The sequence below is a fragment of the Sminthopsis crassicaudata genome, chromosome 4 (assembly GCF_048593235.1).
Source record: "Sminthopsis crassicaudata isolate SCR6 chromosome 4, ASM4859323v1, whole genome shotgun sequence".
Taxonomy (NCBI): Eukaryota; Metazoa; Chordata; class Mammalia; order Dasyuromorphia; family Dasyuridae; genus Sminthopsis; species Sminthopsis crassicaudata.
Window position 1 is genome coordinate 35,085,613 of NC_133620.1, and position 18,796 is coordinate 35,104,408.

Below are 18,796 nucleotides of genomic sequence, written 5' to 3' on the forward strand. Positions count from 1 at the left end.
CCACAGTCCTCTCTCTGGGTGCAGATGGCTGTCTTAGTCACTGAACAATTAGAACTAGTTTGAATCATCTCATTGCTGAAGAGAGCCACGTGCATCAGAATTGATCATTCTATAATAATCTTGTTCCTCAAATATTCTTTAAATGATTTGTATATTGTTGATGTCCCCCCACCTCCCCCATTTCCCTTCCTCATGAACTTACCTTCTTGGTTTAGTAGTTTTTTAAAATGCACTTTATGATTTCATGTTGGAAATTTAGTTAAGTTCTGATTGATGCAATGTTCTGAATGACTATATGTATAGTTAAAAACCATTAACAAGGGACTGGTTTGTAACTCAAATCACAGATACTTGTATGAGTCATTTAGATCATTCCCGTGTATGGAAAAATTACATCACCATTCAGGACTAAATGTTCTGTTTATGCCATGCCAGATTTTGCTTTCTTTAAGGTACAACCAACAGAAAAGGACTTGTCATTTGTCAGAAGTTATTCTTGGGCCAGAAAAGGAACATTTTCTATTCAAAAATTTGCATCCAGAGTGAAGACGTGTGTAAGGAAATTACATGTTTGAAGAACATAACTGTACGTGTGTGTTCACATACAGAAATGTGAACTTATCTACCTGTCTTTGTTCAAATCTTCTATTTTCCATAATACTACACAATTTTATTTTCCTTAGGTGTACTCTTTAGTTCTCTCCACAATCACTTGGGTCTTTTGCAAATGTTTGTAACTCCTACAATCCTGGTTGGAACTGTGCTGTAACAGTATTTACTTTTGATAATCAATAGATGCCATTCCAGTGAGTAGTTATTATTCTTACTTTCCCAGTCTTTATATATTATTCCCTTTATGGATTCCACGATGCAGCTAAGTTTTCTGTCCCTGACACATATTGTGACATTTTGGCACCTCATCTTTGCCTCTCAGAATCTTTGTTTCCTTTGATATCTCAGCTAAAGCATTGCTGTCTAAAGGAGGCTTTTCCTTATACACCCACAATTAACTTGTACTATTGTGCACATGTGTATTCATGGATATCTCTATGTTTTCTCAACAATAAAATGTAAACTGCACTCTGAGAGCAGGACTGTTTGATTTTAGTTTCTGAGCTTCATTTTAAAGGAATGGGAAGGACTGTGAGACAAAGGTAAGGATAGAGAGCATGCATACCTGTGAGACTGCCAACAGAAAAGGCCTGGAAAGAAGACAAAACAAAAGAGTGGAGGGTCACTGAGGGAATGAAGGAGGGAAGAGTCAGCTTCAAAGAGAGCTTGGAGTCACACCCAAAGGACTTGAAAAGCTAAACAAAAGGGCTTTTAGTTTGTCTTGAAGGCACTGTAGTTTGAGGGTGTGACCTGGTCAGATCTGCATTAAGGAAAATTACTTTGATAGGAGTGTGTGGAGTAACTGGAGTGAGGAGAGATTGAGAAGTGGACTGTGGTAGTGGCAGGTTGCTTTTTTTTTTTGCAAGTATTCAAACAATACTTAGGAATAGCTGTATTTTCATCTGCCTTCAGCACAAGTGGCAAGTGTTCCACACTTTATCTGTGATTTTTGTCCATCGCCTCTTGTAAAACTTGAGCAGTGCCCTGGAGTTCTTTTCTCAGTACCTGACCAGCCTAAAACCAAAGGAGTTATCCTTTCTAATTGTATGTTTTTTCAGAATGAAGAATTTTATCATTTTTGTCAGCTTCCTTACACCCAAGAAGTATTTTTCTGTTGCCCTTTAGGTCTTCTGGATTTGATTCTTTGATATTTGTTGGGATTTGATTTATATGGGTTTAGGCCATGACAATTCATTCCTTCAGGTTCAACAAATACAAAGTCTGTCCAAATACAAGCCACTGTGCTAAGCGAGTGGAATATAAACTTATTTCTTAATGCAGCACATCTTTATCACTTCTTATCTCAACCAATGCAGTTTTTGCTAAGATGTCATTAATACAATCATTAAAATGAATCCCCCCTATATCAACCAATTGCTCCTTTATGAAATTCTTACATGTATAATATCTATTTAGACAGGCTCAAAAGCTGAGATGGCCCAGCCTATGTCTTCCAGTCTCCTCCATCTCTAAACCTATTCAAGTTTTCTATATCCTAAAAACCTTTCCTTCAGATATTTTCCTTTAGCTCTTTTCTCCTTTACTGCTAAATTTGTAAGTAAAGTAGTTCTGTAAAGGCTGCTTCTATTTATTCTCTACCTAAGAAATGATTCCTGAAGCTCTAGCAATTTGGTTTCCATCCTGCCTACCATAGTAAATGTCTTTATTAAGATCCCTTTTCTGGTCTATTGTAATCTTCTCCCCCCCACCCCCCCTCCACTTTTCTGGTAGTATTTGATCATTCCTTCTTTGCTAAATCTTTCCATCAACACTTCCAGCTGTGGAATGAACCCTAACTTGAGGTCATTCACTGAGAATTCTCTTTCTCCATCTCCCATCACTCAGGTGTCTTCTGCTGCCATCTCCTCCCTTCTGTCTCCTGGCCAAGGTCAGCTTCTTTTCATTTCTCCAGCACACTGTTCCCTCTGTCATCCATCTCATTTTCTCACTAATTTTCAATCTCTCCTGCCTATTGGCCTTTTCTCTGCTACCTATGAATATGCCTGTGTCTCCCTGACCTCAAAAAAACCCTCACTTCCATCCTTGCCCACTAATCTCATGTTTTCATTGCTGCCATCCAATAGTTGGTGCTTCTTTTCCTCTCACTCTCTTCTACAATCTGACTTATGGCCTCATTATTCAGCTAAATAGTCTTTTCTCAGATCTCTTTTTCTTGACCTCTCTGCAATCTTTGCTACTGTCAATCCACCTTCTTCATACTCCAGATTTTTGTGGTATTCTCTCCTGGTTATTCTGCCTATCTAAACTCCTCAGTCTCCTTTGTGGAATCCATAACCAAGACAGATCAGTGGGTGCCTCAAAAGGATCTGTCTTGGGCCCTGTTCTCCCTGTAGAACATTTCACTTGGAGATCCCATCTACTCCCATGGGCTCACTTATCTCTGTGCTGATAATTTCGCATATCAACTTATGCAGCCCTAACTAAATTCTCTGCTGACCTCCAGTGTCACATTTTCCAATTGCCTATATCTCATATCTCGTAAACTTGTAAAATTCAGCGTTTTACATTTCCCTGGAAAAACAAAAACAAAAATAAAAAAACACCTCTCCACTTCTGAACCACTGTTAGTGTTAAAGACACTGCCATCTTCCCAATTTCCCAGGATTTCAGCCCAGGGACTGGTACCTCACTCTTATATACAGTCTACTGCCAAGGCCTGTGGGTTTTGACCTTCGGAAAAAGAGAGGCACTATGCTCAACTCTCTCATTATTCCTATTTTACAGATTAAGGAAACTGAAACAGGTTTAAGTGACTTGCCTGGGTTTATACAAGTAGGAAGTTTCTGAAGCAGGATATGGAGTCTTTTTGACTCCAGGCCCAGAACTCTAGGCCCTGTCCCACCTAGCTGCCCATATTCCACCTCTACATCCCGTTCTCTGATATTTCCACTCTGCCTTCTCCCCCAAGGCCCTCATCACCTCACATCTGGACTCCTTTAGTAGCTGGTGGATTGTCAGATTGCAGGTCTGTCCATGTTAATTCTCCCCCCACCCTAGTATGCTCCAGGATCAAACATAAAATCTTTCACTTAGCGTTCAAATCCTTAGACTCCTCTCTACGTTTCTATCCTTCCCACATTGACTGTGATCCAGTAACACTTCCACACACAAGAAGCTCCATCTCCTGACACTATCTGTTTCCTTGGCTGTCCCCTGTGTCCGAAGTGGTCTTTCCTCATAGCTACCTCTAACCCTTCTTAATTCTAGTGCCTTCCTTACCTCTGTTTATTTACTATTTTTCTCTGTGTTACTTGTTTGTACTTGTACTCTTTTGCACAGATGATTCACTTAATAAAGGAATAGATTTAAATAATATTTCTGTGACATTAATTCCCTGTAATGCTGCATTTAGTGTCATATTTTTGAAAAACCAATTGATGTCATTAGGCAAGATGAATAATAATAATAAGCAATATAAAATGGAGTGAAAGTCAGCCTAAAGCTATAGAAAGATGAGGTCATCAGAGGGAAAGAAAGTTGTAATTGCTGTGTGTATGTGTACACATGCAATCTTTTTTTAAGGTGAGATAATCCTCTTATTTCAAAACAAGCCCTTAGTGGAAGGTTGATATTTAAGCTGATTCTTGCACCCATAGAGAAAAGTGAAGAATTCTAACCTGATTTTTTTTTAATTTACATTTATATAGTATTCAGGAAAAAAAAATTGATGAATAATTTTTAAATTATGCTTATTCTTCTCCAGGTGATCGTGTTATAGATGTGGGATCTGAATGGAGAACATTCAGCAATGACAAAGCTACCAAAGACCCATCTCGGGTTGGAGACTCTCAGAATCCTCTCCTGAGTGATGGAGACTTGACAACAATGATTGGCAAGGTATATTCTATCATTTGGAAAGCTGTTCTCTTTTGTGTTCCACCAGCTATTGATGGAAGGACTAAATTATAACCTCTCATTTTCAGCCATCAGAAAAAAACAGACAGTTCTCTCTTAAAAATGGAAATCTAATGGAATATGTAGCCTTTGGAGAGCTTAGTGATTTTTGCACAATAATGTGTTTACATCACCTTCTCTAAATGAATACAGCCATGGGACCAAAAATGTCTCTGTCACTGCACCTTGTCCTAGTTCTTTGCTGTCTCATTTTAGGGTAGAAGGAAGGCTTAACCAGGAACTTAGAGGTTGGGAAAGGCCCCCGAAGTAGCCACTGCCAGGGATTGGACAAAGCCAAGATTAGGCAAAAACTATTTTTGTTGTTTTGAAGGACACTTGAGAATTTATAAATTGTGATTTTAAAAGGAGAAATACTAAAAAAAAGACTCAATCTCAATAATATTTATAATAAGCAAACTACAGATTTTGAATAGTATGCAAATATGTAAATGATAACTGTTTGACATTTGAATCCCTAGTATTCTAGGTGACATTTAAACAGGTATTAATTGATGATATGTGCTGTTCTCACAATAGTACACAACCTTCTTGAAGTTTTTGGCACTTATCATTAGTTTCATTTTATAACAGTTCTTCTCCTCCCCCCCCCCCTCCAAAGTTGTGTACATCATTTGTCTGTGTGAAAATTAACAATTTCATTATATTTTTAAATAAATATATGTAGCCAGGCACCCTCCTTTGTCACAGAAGCAAGATATGGGAATCATTGTTCTAGAAATAGTCTCTAATGTCTTATCATGGTATGACATGGGAACTTAGGAATGTATTTCCTTTAAGTCAGGACTACAGGGGAAGGGGAGAAGGGTGTTTGCCCTGTTTTTCTTGTTTCTGTCAATCTATAGATACAGAATCTGGAGAAACTCACGTGATGTTTTTAAAAAATTATTAGAAACTATTTGAAATCTTAAACTTGGCTTAAAACTTTAAATTAATTTTAGAATTTAAAGTAATATATTTCTTTGTGTTCCTTATAATTGTCCATCTTAATTTTATATTGTATTACGTTATATTAATGTGCCACAATTTGACCACTTATATTGTTGGACATTTTGGTTGCTTCTAGGTTTGAAGGAAAGTTTTTGTTATTAGTTTTTTATTTGCAGTTACATATAATGCTGCTGTAAAAATCTGTAAATAACCTTTTATTTTGTTTTTGCTCACACTTTCAGAGTGTGTCACTAGGATTGGAATGATTGGTCTAAGGGATATGACTTAAATAATGCCTAGGTGTTGGTGTGCAAAGAGAAAGTAGATTTATATAGTTGTGTCCCTTAACTTCTTCCTCACTTGATCTTTTTCTACATAATTTCACTATGATTTTTGTTTCATTCAATAAAGGCCTTCATCGTCATTACAAGTTTACATGAATGCAGATGGTTTTTGTGGATTAATTTTGTATTCTACAACTTCAATTCATTTTTTCCATTCTTGATATATCCTCATCTGAGTTTCAAATGAGACTTTGATCTTTCATTTCCAATATTAATAATATTATGGTATCTTCTTGCTTTATTAAAGTAGCATTTGCAATGTCAGAAAGGGTGCCAAAAGGAGCATCCTGGCTTTCTGCCTGTTTTTAGTGGGAATTCTTTTATTGTTTCTCTATTGAATATTATTTTGTCTTTTTATCTATCTCTAACCGTTTTTTTAAAGTTTGTATCACAAATTTGATATTGGATTGTATCAAATACTTCTAATTTTGTTGATGTGATTGTCATTTTAAAGATTTTTTTTGGGGGGGTTGCATTATATAGATGTGTATTTAATTTCTAGGTTTTGATTTTCTATTCACTCTTCTTACATTTAAGAGGCACTCTAATCTTCAAAATAGCTCAGCTAATTAAATTGAAATGTTAGTGGCTAGTGAATATTATCTAGAGGCCATATATGTTGTATCTAGAATAATTCACTTTTTAAAGGAGATTTTAAAAAAGAAGAGAATTTTTTTGTTTTGTTTTGGTTTTTTTGCTGAGGCGATTGGTGTTAAGTAACTTGCCCAAGGTCCAACAGCTAAGATGTATTGAGTGTCTGAGGCCAGATTTGAACTCAGGTCTTCCTGACGTCAGGGTTGGTGCTCTATCCGCTGCGGCACCTAGCTGCCCCCAAGTGTAAATTTATGTACATATAACTTTCAAAGTGTCCTGCTTGTCTTTGATTCTTTCTGGCTTCCTTTTTGTTCTTCTGAGGATTTAAAAAATACTTAATTGATTTTGCTTTTCTTTTTGGCTAATCTATCCTACCCTTTCTCTCTTTATAGGAGAAGTAAGAGGGGTGTGATGGGGTAGAAGGGAAGAAGAGAAACAAAACAGTTGTAACAGATATTCCTAGTCAAAAAATAAATAAATCTACATTTTCTATGGCATTATTCTTTAACTCTGATTTATAAATTCTCTGGGAGGAGAGGGTAGCATGCTTTCTCTTTGATCTTCTGGAATCAGTTAGTCATTGGGTAGTTTAGGATGCATTGAATACCTAAATTAAGTAAATAGTGTTTTAAAAATTTTATCGAGAACTTCTATAATTATTTTGCTCTTTATGTCATCTAGTTAAAATCACAGCTCTTACTGAGAACTTTATTATCTACATATGCAAATTTAAAAGAAGTTATTATACCTAGATCAATTTAGAAATAGGTCTTCAAGTGGTCTGTTTTTGTTGTGTCCAAAATTTATTGGAAAAATTTTAAATATTAAATTTACAACTATGATCTAAGCAAGCAAACTCTTCTTCTTTAGGGTACTGGAGCAGCAAGCTTTGATGAATTTGGAAATTCGAAATATCAAAATCGCAGAACGATGAGCAGTTCTGATCGTGCAATGATGAATGCTTTCAAAGAAATTACTACTATGGCAGACAGAATCAACCTCCCTCGAAATATAGTTGTAAGTTCTTGTCTATCTCTCTTAAACTGTGCTGGCATTGACTTAGTTAGCATAATATAATGAAGTCTATGAATTTTTGATATTGTGGCTAATTAAATGCCCTAGAGTTAATTAAACTTAGTTTCTTTGCTTTGAAGGATCGAACAAATAATTTATTCAAGCAAGTATATGAACAGAAGAGCCTGAAGGGGAGAGCTAATGATGCCATAGCTTCTGCTTGTCTCTATATTGCCTGCAGACAAGAGGGTGTTCCTAGAACATTTAAAGGTGTGTTACCTACATTAAATTTGTTATCCAAAAAAGAAATGTTAATTTTGTAGATGCTGGTAAAAAACAGATTCTGAGCAAATTATCTGTTTTCAGCAATAGTTTAAATAGTATCTCTATAGATATCTTATTTTTTGGTCTGATTTCATAATGTAGTTTGACCTACTTATGTCATCTTTGAGTTTTCTTTTGTTACTTTGATTACAATTTTTTCTTCACACTAAGAATGCTTATTCAGAACAATGTTTTTATCTATTATTTGATTGTATTATTTTGAAATTAAACCAGAGAACCTCTACATTTCCTCTGAAAATGCTAGTGGATTTCTGTCTCACTCTTGCCCCCCTTAAGATGGAAGAAATTGAGGATTCCCTGTTTATGTTCAGTTCTTCAAGAGAAGGCCTGTTAGTTTTTAATTGTTCAATTATTGAATTTCTGAAATAACTTAAGTTTTTATCATTTAATAAAAATCACATAAATTAACCTATGGAGACAACAATAATTTGTTTTAATAATCTTTAAAGTTTGCAAAAAGCTCTTCCTCAAAATAACATTGAGTTAGGTAACTTGAATATAATTATTCCTGTTTCATAAATTAAGGAAGCTGAAATTCTGATGAAAATTAAATGTATCAGCATGTTTAACCTGTATTGAATTATTTGATGTCTAGGGAAGGGAAAAAAATATGGAACATAAGATTTTGCAAGAGTGAATGTTGAAAACTATCTTTGCATGTATTTTGAAAAATTAAAAAGCTATTTAAAAAATTAAGTGTGTTAGAGAAAAATTGAATGTATTCTTGTTACAGCCTTATATTTTCCTCTTTAAAGGTAAAAATACTGTTTTTGCTTACTAAGAAAATTTAAATAGCGTGATTCAAGTTATGCTATAGCTGAAGCTTTCTGTGTATCTTGTTCCTATCTTCAGAAATATGTGCCGTATCACGGATTTCCAAGAAAGAAATCGGCCGGTGTTTTAAGCTCATTTTGAAGGCTTTAGAAACCAGTGTGGATTTGATCACAACAGGGGATTTCATGTCAAGATTTTGTTCAAATCTTGGTCTTCCTAAACAAGTACAGATGGCAGCTACCCACATTGCCCGAAAGGCTGTGGAGCTGGACCTGGTGCCCGGCAGAAGCCCCATTTCTGTGGCTGCTGCAGCGATTTACATGGCTTCCCAAGCTTCTGCAGAGAAAAGGACTCAGAAAGGTAAGTGTTTCACTAGGCCCAGTGTCAGCAAAAGGAGTCAGTGTGGATTCTGTGCACTACGCAGGCTTTAGGCTTCTGCCACATGCTTGATATTCCACCAGAGAAGAGTCCTTCAGACTCTTAACACCAGGTGCTGCTTTTCTTCTGGTAGGAACGATTCAAACAACTGTAAGTCTGTGTGTATCTGTGTCTGTGTGTGTAAATTGTTTCCCTTTTTAAACTTGGCTTTTTTTGTTTTCTGAATTCTTCTATGGTCAGAGTTCGGAATTTCTACTTTATTCTATAAAGTAAACTTGATTAAGATAACATGAAACAGGGGGCAGCTAGGTGGCACAGTGGATGGAGCACCAGCCTTGAATTCAGGAGGACCTGAGTTCAAATCTGGTCTCAGACACTTAACACTTCCTAGCTGTGTGATCCTGGGCAAGTCACTTAACCCCAGCCTCAGGAAAAAAGAAAAAGAAAAAATACTAGAAGATAACATGAAACATTTATGGCTGAGCACTCTAATGATTTTCACTTATATTGTGTAAAAGGAAAAAAGGCATTACTTGGTTTTATCTGTCTGTGTGTCTCATATGGGAGCAGCAAAGAGTTATGGTGCAGAGTGAGCTGTCCTGAGAGTCAGGAAGACTTGGTTCAGTCACTGTACTGTCACAAGCAGTTTAAGAAAAGGTGCCAGAAATCACAGGTCTCCTATTAGGCCTCTTAACCCTTTCGGGGCGGGGGGGGGGGGGGAGGGGGGAAGACCTTTTTTTGTTTTCATGCTACCTCCAGTTATACTTTAATGTACTATTATGGTCTATAACTTAATTAGGTATAAATAGTAGAGTATTTTGCTATCAGCTTAAATGTCTGCTTTATACCCAGTAGTGCTGATAAAAGCAACAGTATTATATAGGAATGGTTGGAAAGAACAGAAACAGTTTCCAAAAATCCAAGTGTTGATCTTTGTCCTCTTTTTCCTTCATACCACATCCCTACAACTTTAGATTTAGTGATGGTTTTTTTATTGCTATAAAAAAAGCACCTTCTTAATGGTTTGGAATTCAGTTCTGCCTCTCCTTAAAGAAAATTCAACATATGAAGCCCATATTTCTACACAGTAGATGACTTATTTGCTATATAATCACAATTACTTGTTCACATGTACTTCAATCTCATTTGATCCTCAGAAGATCAAAAAGTGACTACAAAGTGAGAATATGGAGAAAGGCTATTGCATTTCCCTGTGGGACTTTGATGATGAAAGAGAGGATGGTAGAATCAGGTGTAGGGGTTTTAATATTAGAGCAAGAAAAAATGTTTGTGGGCAACAAAGAGGAGGAACTGGTGTCTAAAAGATTTGAGACATTGAGGATTGGAAAAGGAAAGAAGCAAACTCTTAGGGCAGCATGGGGGGAAGAGGCTACAAGGCAATTGTAAATATATGAGCAGAGCAGAGAAGGAGGAAGGAGCTCAGTGGTCTCTGTGCTCTTGGCAAAAAATGAGAAAATTTCAAACCTCTTGAGCCTGAAATAGACACTGTGAGGAGTGTGATGGAAGAAGAATAAGACCAGACAGCAGGAAGAGCCCATTGGGGAGCTTTGATCTCCAGTCAATGTTGTGGTGCAGTCAGCCCCACCGTGGGCTCAGGCCCTGCCCAGAGGCCAAGGTAGGAGTCAGCAAGGCTTAGTCTGTGGGAAGGGATTAAAGGATTCCAGTGTGTGGAGAACCCTGGAGAAGCTGAACTGACTGACTTACTGGAGCCTCCGTGTTTTTCAGAGAAGAAAATGGGGTTAGATAGCCTGGCAAAGCAGTCTGAGGGCTGGCCTCAGGGGGTATCCAAAATATGGACTTAAAAAAGTATGATGTCCCCAGGACACAGCTCTTTAGAGACTCAACATCTGTACACTGGTGTCTTAAACTGGGGTTTTAAGTGGTATTCAGTCATGCTGTAAACATTGCCTAAAACTGGAGCTTAACTCGTACCAACTTCTCAAAAAAAAAAAAAAAATCATTTTTCTATTTCTTTCTGATATAACAATCTCAGATAATCTGATGATACAATATGATACATTGTAACATAAATGTGGGGGGAAGAAAAACTATGGAGTCTGTAACATGTTTTGTTTTGGGCCTCTTAGAAATTGGAGATATTGCTGGTGTTGCTGATGTTACAATCCGGCAGTCTTATAGACTCATCTATCCTCGAGCCCCAGATCTGTTTCCTGCAGACTTCAAGTTCGACACCCCTGTGGACAAACTACCCCAACTGTAAATTGCTACATGTATGTTAAGCTTTCATGAACAGTGAACTTGCCTATTGTAAGAACTGTATAAAGTGCTGAGATTGAGCCTTCCTAATGTGAGGTTGGAGAAACAAGCGTGAAGATGCAGCAGTATGAAACATAATGCACATTCCAAGGCAAAACAAAATAATTGTGTGGCATTTTGTATGTATATATTAGTGAAAGTAAATATTTAATGACAGTTAAGATTAATTTCTTATTGTATTTCATTTCTTTTGTAGCATTCTAGTAAATTGTATTTTGGAAGATATTTGAAATTATGTAATTCCTGAATAAATTGTTTTCCAAAAATAACTTCTTGTTCCACAAATTATGTAGTTCATTGTGAATAATAAAGCGAGTCTGAAACAGGATCATTTCATAATTTTGACAATTGTTTCCTATCTAGTATGGCACACAGACAAGGCCAAAGACTGACTTTATGGCCAGTTAATAAAGATCACAATAGGAGGAGGAGTTCCTAAATACACCAGATAATCTGTTCCTGGAACATGAACAAAGCCAAAATTGTCTGGAACATTACTCAGAAGAGAAAGTGACAATGATTTTTTGTTAAGGGGTGGTTTTTTTCTCCTTATCTTATTTTTATGCGACTTTCATTTTCAAATAACTCTCCCTTTTCCCCTCCACAGACAAAGAATAAAAGAGAGAAGCAGTTCAGCAAATCTGCCAGCACAGCATTCCCAATGTTCTACCTCATCATACCTCCCTTACTTGTGTATAAATGGGGCTTTTTTCCAACTCTTCTCTGGAGCCAAGTTTGGTCAATTAGAATTGTGTATGAAGCTCTATCCCTGGTTTTTGACATATCCTCTCTTATTATGCATAGATTGCAAAGAACAATGGGTAAAGCTACAGAGTGGTCAGAGATGTACAAGATAGCCACCAATAATCAACTGTCAGGGAAAGTATGTAGATATACTTAATAGTGCTGAGGTTTTTGGATTCTAAGTGTTGTGTTAATTATTACCACAACTTTACAACAATAAGTATTACTCGAAAAAGGAAAATAGCTATTCAGTGTCACTTGTCTAAGGACATCCTCATAGAATAGGTGAGGGTACAAATAATAAGGGACTAAAAGAATTTTGTTAGTTTTAGCTGGGGTGTCCTAAAAACGCTCCATGGAGTAGGTAATACAGCCAAGGTCTTTAGAAATGCATAGGGTTAAGGGAGGCAGAGCAAATGCAAAAAGGATTTGCTTGAGCTCTCTCCCAACCCCCTCCAAATATCTTTAAATAATGACTTGACTATTCTAGAGCAGTAGAGTCAACAAAAAGATGAGTGAAGCAATTTTTCCAACCCAAGACAACTTGGATCAGCAGAAAAGGTCTGTTCCATTGGGGTGAGAAGAGTGCAAATATGCCAGCGCAGACCAGGTCTCGGCAAACCAGAAAGTTTCTGGTCAACTGGTTCAGGCAGTATCCATTTCCATACCTCTCAGCCCACAAGTAGTGAGGGGATCAAACAAGTCAAAAGGAGATTTTTTAGGGGTCCTTTTGTTGGCATCAGGGACAGGACTCTTGCATTGCCGATACTTAAAACTTACATGTCCCAGAATTACCTCTTTAAGCTGAAGCTTGCAGAACACTGCTTTAGCACAAAGTTAAAAGTCAAGTAATAGATTAGGAAAATGAGCAAACAAAAAATTCTGACTATATATAGACAGCTACTATAGTGACAAGATCAAAAATTCAGAAGACAAAGTCAAAATTCCTGTATCTGAAGCCCTCAAGAAAAAATTTGAAACTGTCTCAGGCCATTAAAGTACAAAAATTATTTTTAAAATCAAGAGAGGTAGAGGAAAAACTGGAAAGAGAAATGAGTGACGTAAGAAAATCATGAAAAAAGCCAACAGCTTGGTAAAAGAGAGGAAAAACTGGAGTAAGAAACAGCTAGATGGCGCAGTGAATAGGGCACCAGACCAGGAGTCAAGAGGACCCAAGTTCAAATTTGACCTTAGACACTTAACAGTTGCCTAGCTATGTGACCCTGGGCAAGTCATTTAACCCCTATTGCCTTGCAAAAACAAAAAAAGGATAGGCCAAATAGTAAAAGAGGCACAAAAATTTAGAATGACTTGAAAAGCAGAGGGAAAGATAAAAATTCACTGAAGAGAACTCCTTAAAAAGTAGAATTGCCTAAGTGGAAAAGGAGGTGGAAAAGGAAGTACAAAAGTTCATTTGAAAAAGTAATTGAAGCTAATGACTTCATGAATCATCTAGACAAAATCAAAAGAATGAAAAAATAAAAGGAAATGTGAACCAATTTGTTGGAAAAAATAACTGACCAGGAAAGAAAATTTAAGAATTACAGGGTTACCTGAAAAATCATGACTTAAAAAAATCAAATTTCAAGAAATTATTAAAATTGTCTTGATGATCTAAAACCAGAGGGTAAAATAGGAACTGAAAGAATGCATTGATCACCTCCTGAAAGCAATCCCAAAATGAAAACTCCCAGGAATATTACAGCCAAATTCCAGGACTCCCAGATCAAGGAGAAAATATTGCAAACAGCCAGGAAAAAAAATATTGTTGGAGCCACCGTTAAGGATAACATGTGATTTAGCAACTTCTGTATTATAGGATTGGAGAGGTTGGGAATATATTCCAGAGGGCAAAGGAGCTAGGATTACAACCAAGAATCACCTATCTAACAAAATAGTATAATTCTCTGGGAGACAAGGAATGAATAGTCAATGAAATAGAGGACCTTGAAGCTTTCCTGTTGAAAACAGAACTGAATAGAAATTTTGACTTCAAATACAAGATTCAAAAGAAGCATAAGATAAACAGGAAAGAGAATAATAAAATTAAACTTTCTATTCCTACATAGGAAAATGATATAACTCCTAAAATTTTTCATATTAGGGCAGTTGGAGTATACATAGAGAGCAGAGGCATGAGTTGAATGTTGTGGTATGATAGTTTATTATAAAATTAAGGATGAAAAAGAAGGATGCACTGGGAAAAGGGGAAAGGTAAAATGAAATAAATTATTTGGCATAAAAGAAGCCTGAGAGGTTTTATAGTGAAGGGGGAAATGGGGGGGGGGGAGAAAGGGGAGTGAGCACATGAACCTGATTCTTATTGGAATTATCTCAGAGGGAATAGTGAACCTAGTTGGCTGTGTGTAGAATTATCTTACATAGGGGAAGGTAAGAAGGGGAGAGAACAGAACAGGGAGCTGATAGAAGGGATGACGGTTTGGATGAGGTAAAAGAAGCAAAACAATGGACCAGGGTAAAAGGAAAGAGAAAGTGGGATGAATGAGGGAAATATCAGTTGCTAATTGCTGTGGAAAAAAATTTGACAGTGAATTTCTCTAATGAAAGCTTGATATTTTAACCATATTGAAAAAAAATCAAATTTGTAGAAATATGAGCCATGCTTCAATTGACAAATGGTCAAAGGAATGAACAGGCAGTTTTCAAAGTAAAGCTATCTATAGACCTATGGAAAAAAATGCTCTAAAATATTGATAAAAGAAATGAAAATTAAAACGCCTCTGAACTATTACCTCACACCAGTTAGATTGGCTAATGTGGCAGAAAAGGAGGAATGACAAATGTTGGAAAGGATATAGGAAAATTAAAATTTGGTGAAGTACCAGTCTAGAGGGCAGTTTAGAACTGAGCCTCAAATCACTACAAGGTCTGTATCCCAATGAAATAAAAAACAGTAAAAGGATGTATGTACAAAAATATAGCAGCTCTTTCATGGTAAAAAAAAAAAAAAAAAAAAAAAAAAAAAAAATGGATATCCAGGGGATGTCCATGAATTGGAAAATGACCAATTTGCTTTTGATTGCAATGAAGTACTATTTTTTTTTTTATAAGAAATGCAGCAAGATGTTTTCAGAAACCCTGGTTGGAAAGGGTACATTGGGATAACAAACCCAATTTGCATGGCACCTTTAAGATACTTTTTAGAAGAGTACTAAGTAGAAGTGGGTTGAGTCAGTGGAATCATAATTTTAGAGCAACAAAGGGTCATTGCAGTTAATTAATCCAACGTTGGTTTTAGAAGAAAAGATAGATCTTATCTGGGACATGTTAAATTAAGAGTCAATAGTGAGCAGTTTAGAAAAGGCAATAGCTACAGATAAAAAGTTATGTAGAGGTATAGAGAGAGATTAAGTTATAAGAGGTAATTCGTGTCATAAGATTGCTAAAAGAACTGAAAATATAGAGCCACTTAGGAGGAGAGAAAATGAAAAGGAGAAGGAATTAAGTGAAGTATAATAAGCGGTGTACTGTCACAAGTCAAGGATTTCGGTTTTTGTTTTTTTAAAGGGTTGGCAGTTTGGTTTCTCAACAAGGTTGGGGTTAGGGGAGATTATTGGGGAAGGAGAATGTAGTTATTCACTGTCATGTGAAGGATTTCAGTAGGACGAAGGGCCAGAAGCGAGATTGCAAGGATTTATGGAGTGAGGAAAAAGGAAATAGATGTATGGTTTAAGAATCTGGTGGGATAATATCGATAAGCTTTTAAGTTAGGGAGACATGAGCATGGAGGAAAAGTACCAAATGACAAATTCAATAATTAAGGAAGCCACAGCCTAGAGGGGATAGAATCATGGACATACAAGTCATACAAGAGAGGGAGGGTAGAGAGATACTTGAATACCTCAGAAAGGTTTGAGGAGTTTTAGAAGTAGTGCAATTTGGCATAAAGATTACAAGGGGATAGAGGATAGAGCCAGATGGAGGGCCTTAAATTTCAGGCAAAGATGTTCAAATTTCCTTTGGGTAAAGGAAGCCACAAAACCACAAGCAGAGCAGAAATATGGAGCAGCCAGATGGCACAATGGAATCATAAGAAACTGAGTTCAAATTCAGCCTCAGACTCTTAATACTCATTAGCTGTGTAACCCTGGGCAAATCTTTTAACCCCAATTGCCTCATACACACTTCCCAAAATTGAAAGAGCTGATAAATGGGTAGAAACAAGGTAGGAAACTTTTCTATGGTCCAAGTAGTTGCCAATTGGAATTTGTGATGTGGAGACTGGATCAAAAAGTATTTTATCATGTCTAGTCAATAAATGCCTAGGCCAGATCCTGGGCCTGCCCTCAAGGAGCTTTTTTTGTAATGGAAGTTGGGATGGAGGATGGATAACAATATTCACATAAGCAGGTATAAAGCACTTACAAGGTAATATAAAGATAGAGAAAAGCACTAATAACTTGGGAGTGCCAGGAAAGGCTTCATGCTAGTTTCATGAAGATAGTGATTCAGGTTGAGTTGGAAGGAAACAAGGAAGAGGCAAAGGAAAAATAATAAAACAAGGGGAAAGCCAGGGCAATGCTTTAGAGGGGCTAGAGTGCATCTGGAATCAAGAGAGCCTAAGTTCAAAAAAGACCTCAGACACCTGCTAGATGATAGATGATCAGAGGCAAGTCATTTTACTAATGTCTCTGTTTTTTCTCTTCCCCCCCCCCCCCCAAGGCAGTTAGAGTTAAGTGACTTGCCCAGGGTCACACAGCTAGGAAGTGTTAAATGAGGTAACATTTGAACTCAGGTCCTCCTGATTTCAGTGCTGGTCCTCTACCCACTGCACCACCTAACTGTCCCTCTCTTTCTTCTCTGTAAAATGGATATAATAATAATAATAATAGCACTTATCCCCAGGGTGGTTGTGATATTTTCATTATATAAATGTAAACAATTGTTTTGTTGGGTTTTTTGTTTTTTTAAATTTTTTAGTTAATTTTATAATTATAACTTTTTTTTTGACAGTACATATGCATGGATAATTTTTTACATTATCCATTGCACTCACTTTTGTTCTGAATTTTTCCCTCCTTCCCCCCAACTCCCTCCCCTACATGGCAGGCAGTCCCATACATATTAAATATGTTATAGTATATCCTAGATAAAATATATGTGTGGAGAACCGAATTTTTTGTTGCACAGGAAGAATTGGATTCAGAAGGTAAAAATAACCTGAGAAGAAAACGCAAATAGTGTACACTCATTTCCCGGTGTTCCTTCTCTGGGTATAGCTGATTCTGTCCATCATTGATCAATTGGAACTGAATTAGATCTTCTCTTTGTTGAAGATATCCACTTCCATCAGAATACATCCCCATACAGTATCATTGTTGAAGTGTATAATGATCTCCTGGTTCTGCTCATTTCACTCAGCATCAGTTCATGTGAGTCTCTCCAAGCCTCTCTGTATTCCTCCTGTTGGTCATTTCTTTCAGAACAATAATGTTCCATAACATTCGTATATCACAATTTACCCCAAACCATTCTCCCAATTGATGGGCATCCATTCATTTTCCAGTTTTTAGCCACTACCAAAAGGGCTGCCACAAACATTTTGGCACATACAGTTCCCTTTCCCTTCTTTAGTATTTCTTTGGGATATAAGCCCAGTAGTAACACTGCTGGATCAAAGGGTATACACAATTTGATAACTTTTTGGGCATAGTTCCAGATTGCTCTCCAGAATGGTTGGATTCTTTCACAACTCCACCAACCATCAGTGTCCCAGTTTTCCCACATCCCCTCCAACATTCATCATTATTTGTTCCTGTCATCTTAGCCAATCTGACAGGTGTGTAGTGGTATCTCAGAGTTGTCTTAATTTGCATTTCTCTGATCAATAGTCATTTGGAACACTTTCATATGAGTGGAAATAGTTTCAGTTTCATCATCTGAAAATTGTCTGTTCATATCCTTTGACTATCAATAGGAGAATGGCTTGATTTCTTATAAATTAGAGTCAGTTCTCTATATATTTTGGAAATGAGGCCTTTAACTGTAAAAATGTTTTCCCAGTTTGTTACTTCCCTTCTAATCTTGTTTGCATTAGTTTTGTTTGTACAAAAGCTTTTTAATTTGATGTAATCAAAATTGTCTATTTTGTGATCAATAAATGTCTCTAGTTCTCCTTTGGTTACAAATTCCTTCCTCCTCCACAAGTCTGAGAGGTAAACTATCCTCTATTCCTTTAATTTATTTATGATCTCATTCTTTATGCCTAAATCATGGACCCATTTTGATCTTATCTTGGTATGTGGTGTTAAATGTGGGTCCATAAACCATTATTTTGAACACATATTAAAGGAAAATTAGATTATCTAAGAGACAGTTTCTGAGTAATAATTTATTAATTAGGCTAGCTAATAACCAATAAATTGATTGTAAGTGATTTTTCTCAATAACAAAGATAAAAGACTTGGAGAGCCTGAAAGCTTTAAATAGTCCTTACAAGGGGATTTGCTTGATGATTGAAAATTAGCCTTGATTGGTGGACATTTAATGAGGAAGTGAGCTGGAAGTCTTAAGCTACTCCTGCCCAGATTGTGGCTTGATATTGAGATCATTGCCAACTCTAGGCCATCCAAACCACTCTGGTTAGTTTTCTCCTTGAGTTGGGCCATCCTAAACTCTAATGGTGGGGTACAAAGACAGGAGCTCTTTTCCTCAAGATAAGAACTAAGGTTCTGTTTATATTCTAAGCAGAAGTAAGGTCTCCTAGTTGTATGGGGGATGGTCCAAGATCAAAGAGCATGTTTCCTGAGGATTAGGGGTAATCGAAGTCAGCCATGTCCTTTAGAGACTGACCTTGTACAGGACCTGGG

At 36.7% G+C, this 18,796-nt stretch overlaps 1 protein-coding gene across 1 annotated transcript in view; it reads left to right on the top strand.

The window, feature by feature from the left end:
* GTF2B (general transcription factor IIB) overlaps positions 1 to 11,550 on the top strand; it is a 33,208-nt gene extending 21,658 nt beyond the window's left edge. Inside the window, exons 3-7 of the mRNA XM_074266307.1 lie at positions 4,337 to 4,470; positions 7,284 to 7,430; positions 7,568 to 7,697; positions 8,625 to 8,906; positions 11,033 to 11,550. Coding sequence (XP_074122408.1) covers positions 4,337 to 4,470; positions 7,284 to 7,430; positions 7,568 to 7,697; positions 8,625 to 8,906; positions 11,033 to 11,166 — 827 coding nt within the window. The 3' untranslated portion in view covers positions 11,167 to 11,550. The remainder of the gene's footprint in view (positions 1 to 4,336; positions 4,471 to 7,283; positions 7,431 to 7,567; positions 7,698 to 8,624; positions 8,907 to 11,032) is intronic.
* Positions 11,551 to 18,796: the final 7,246 nt, after the last annotated feature.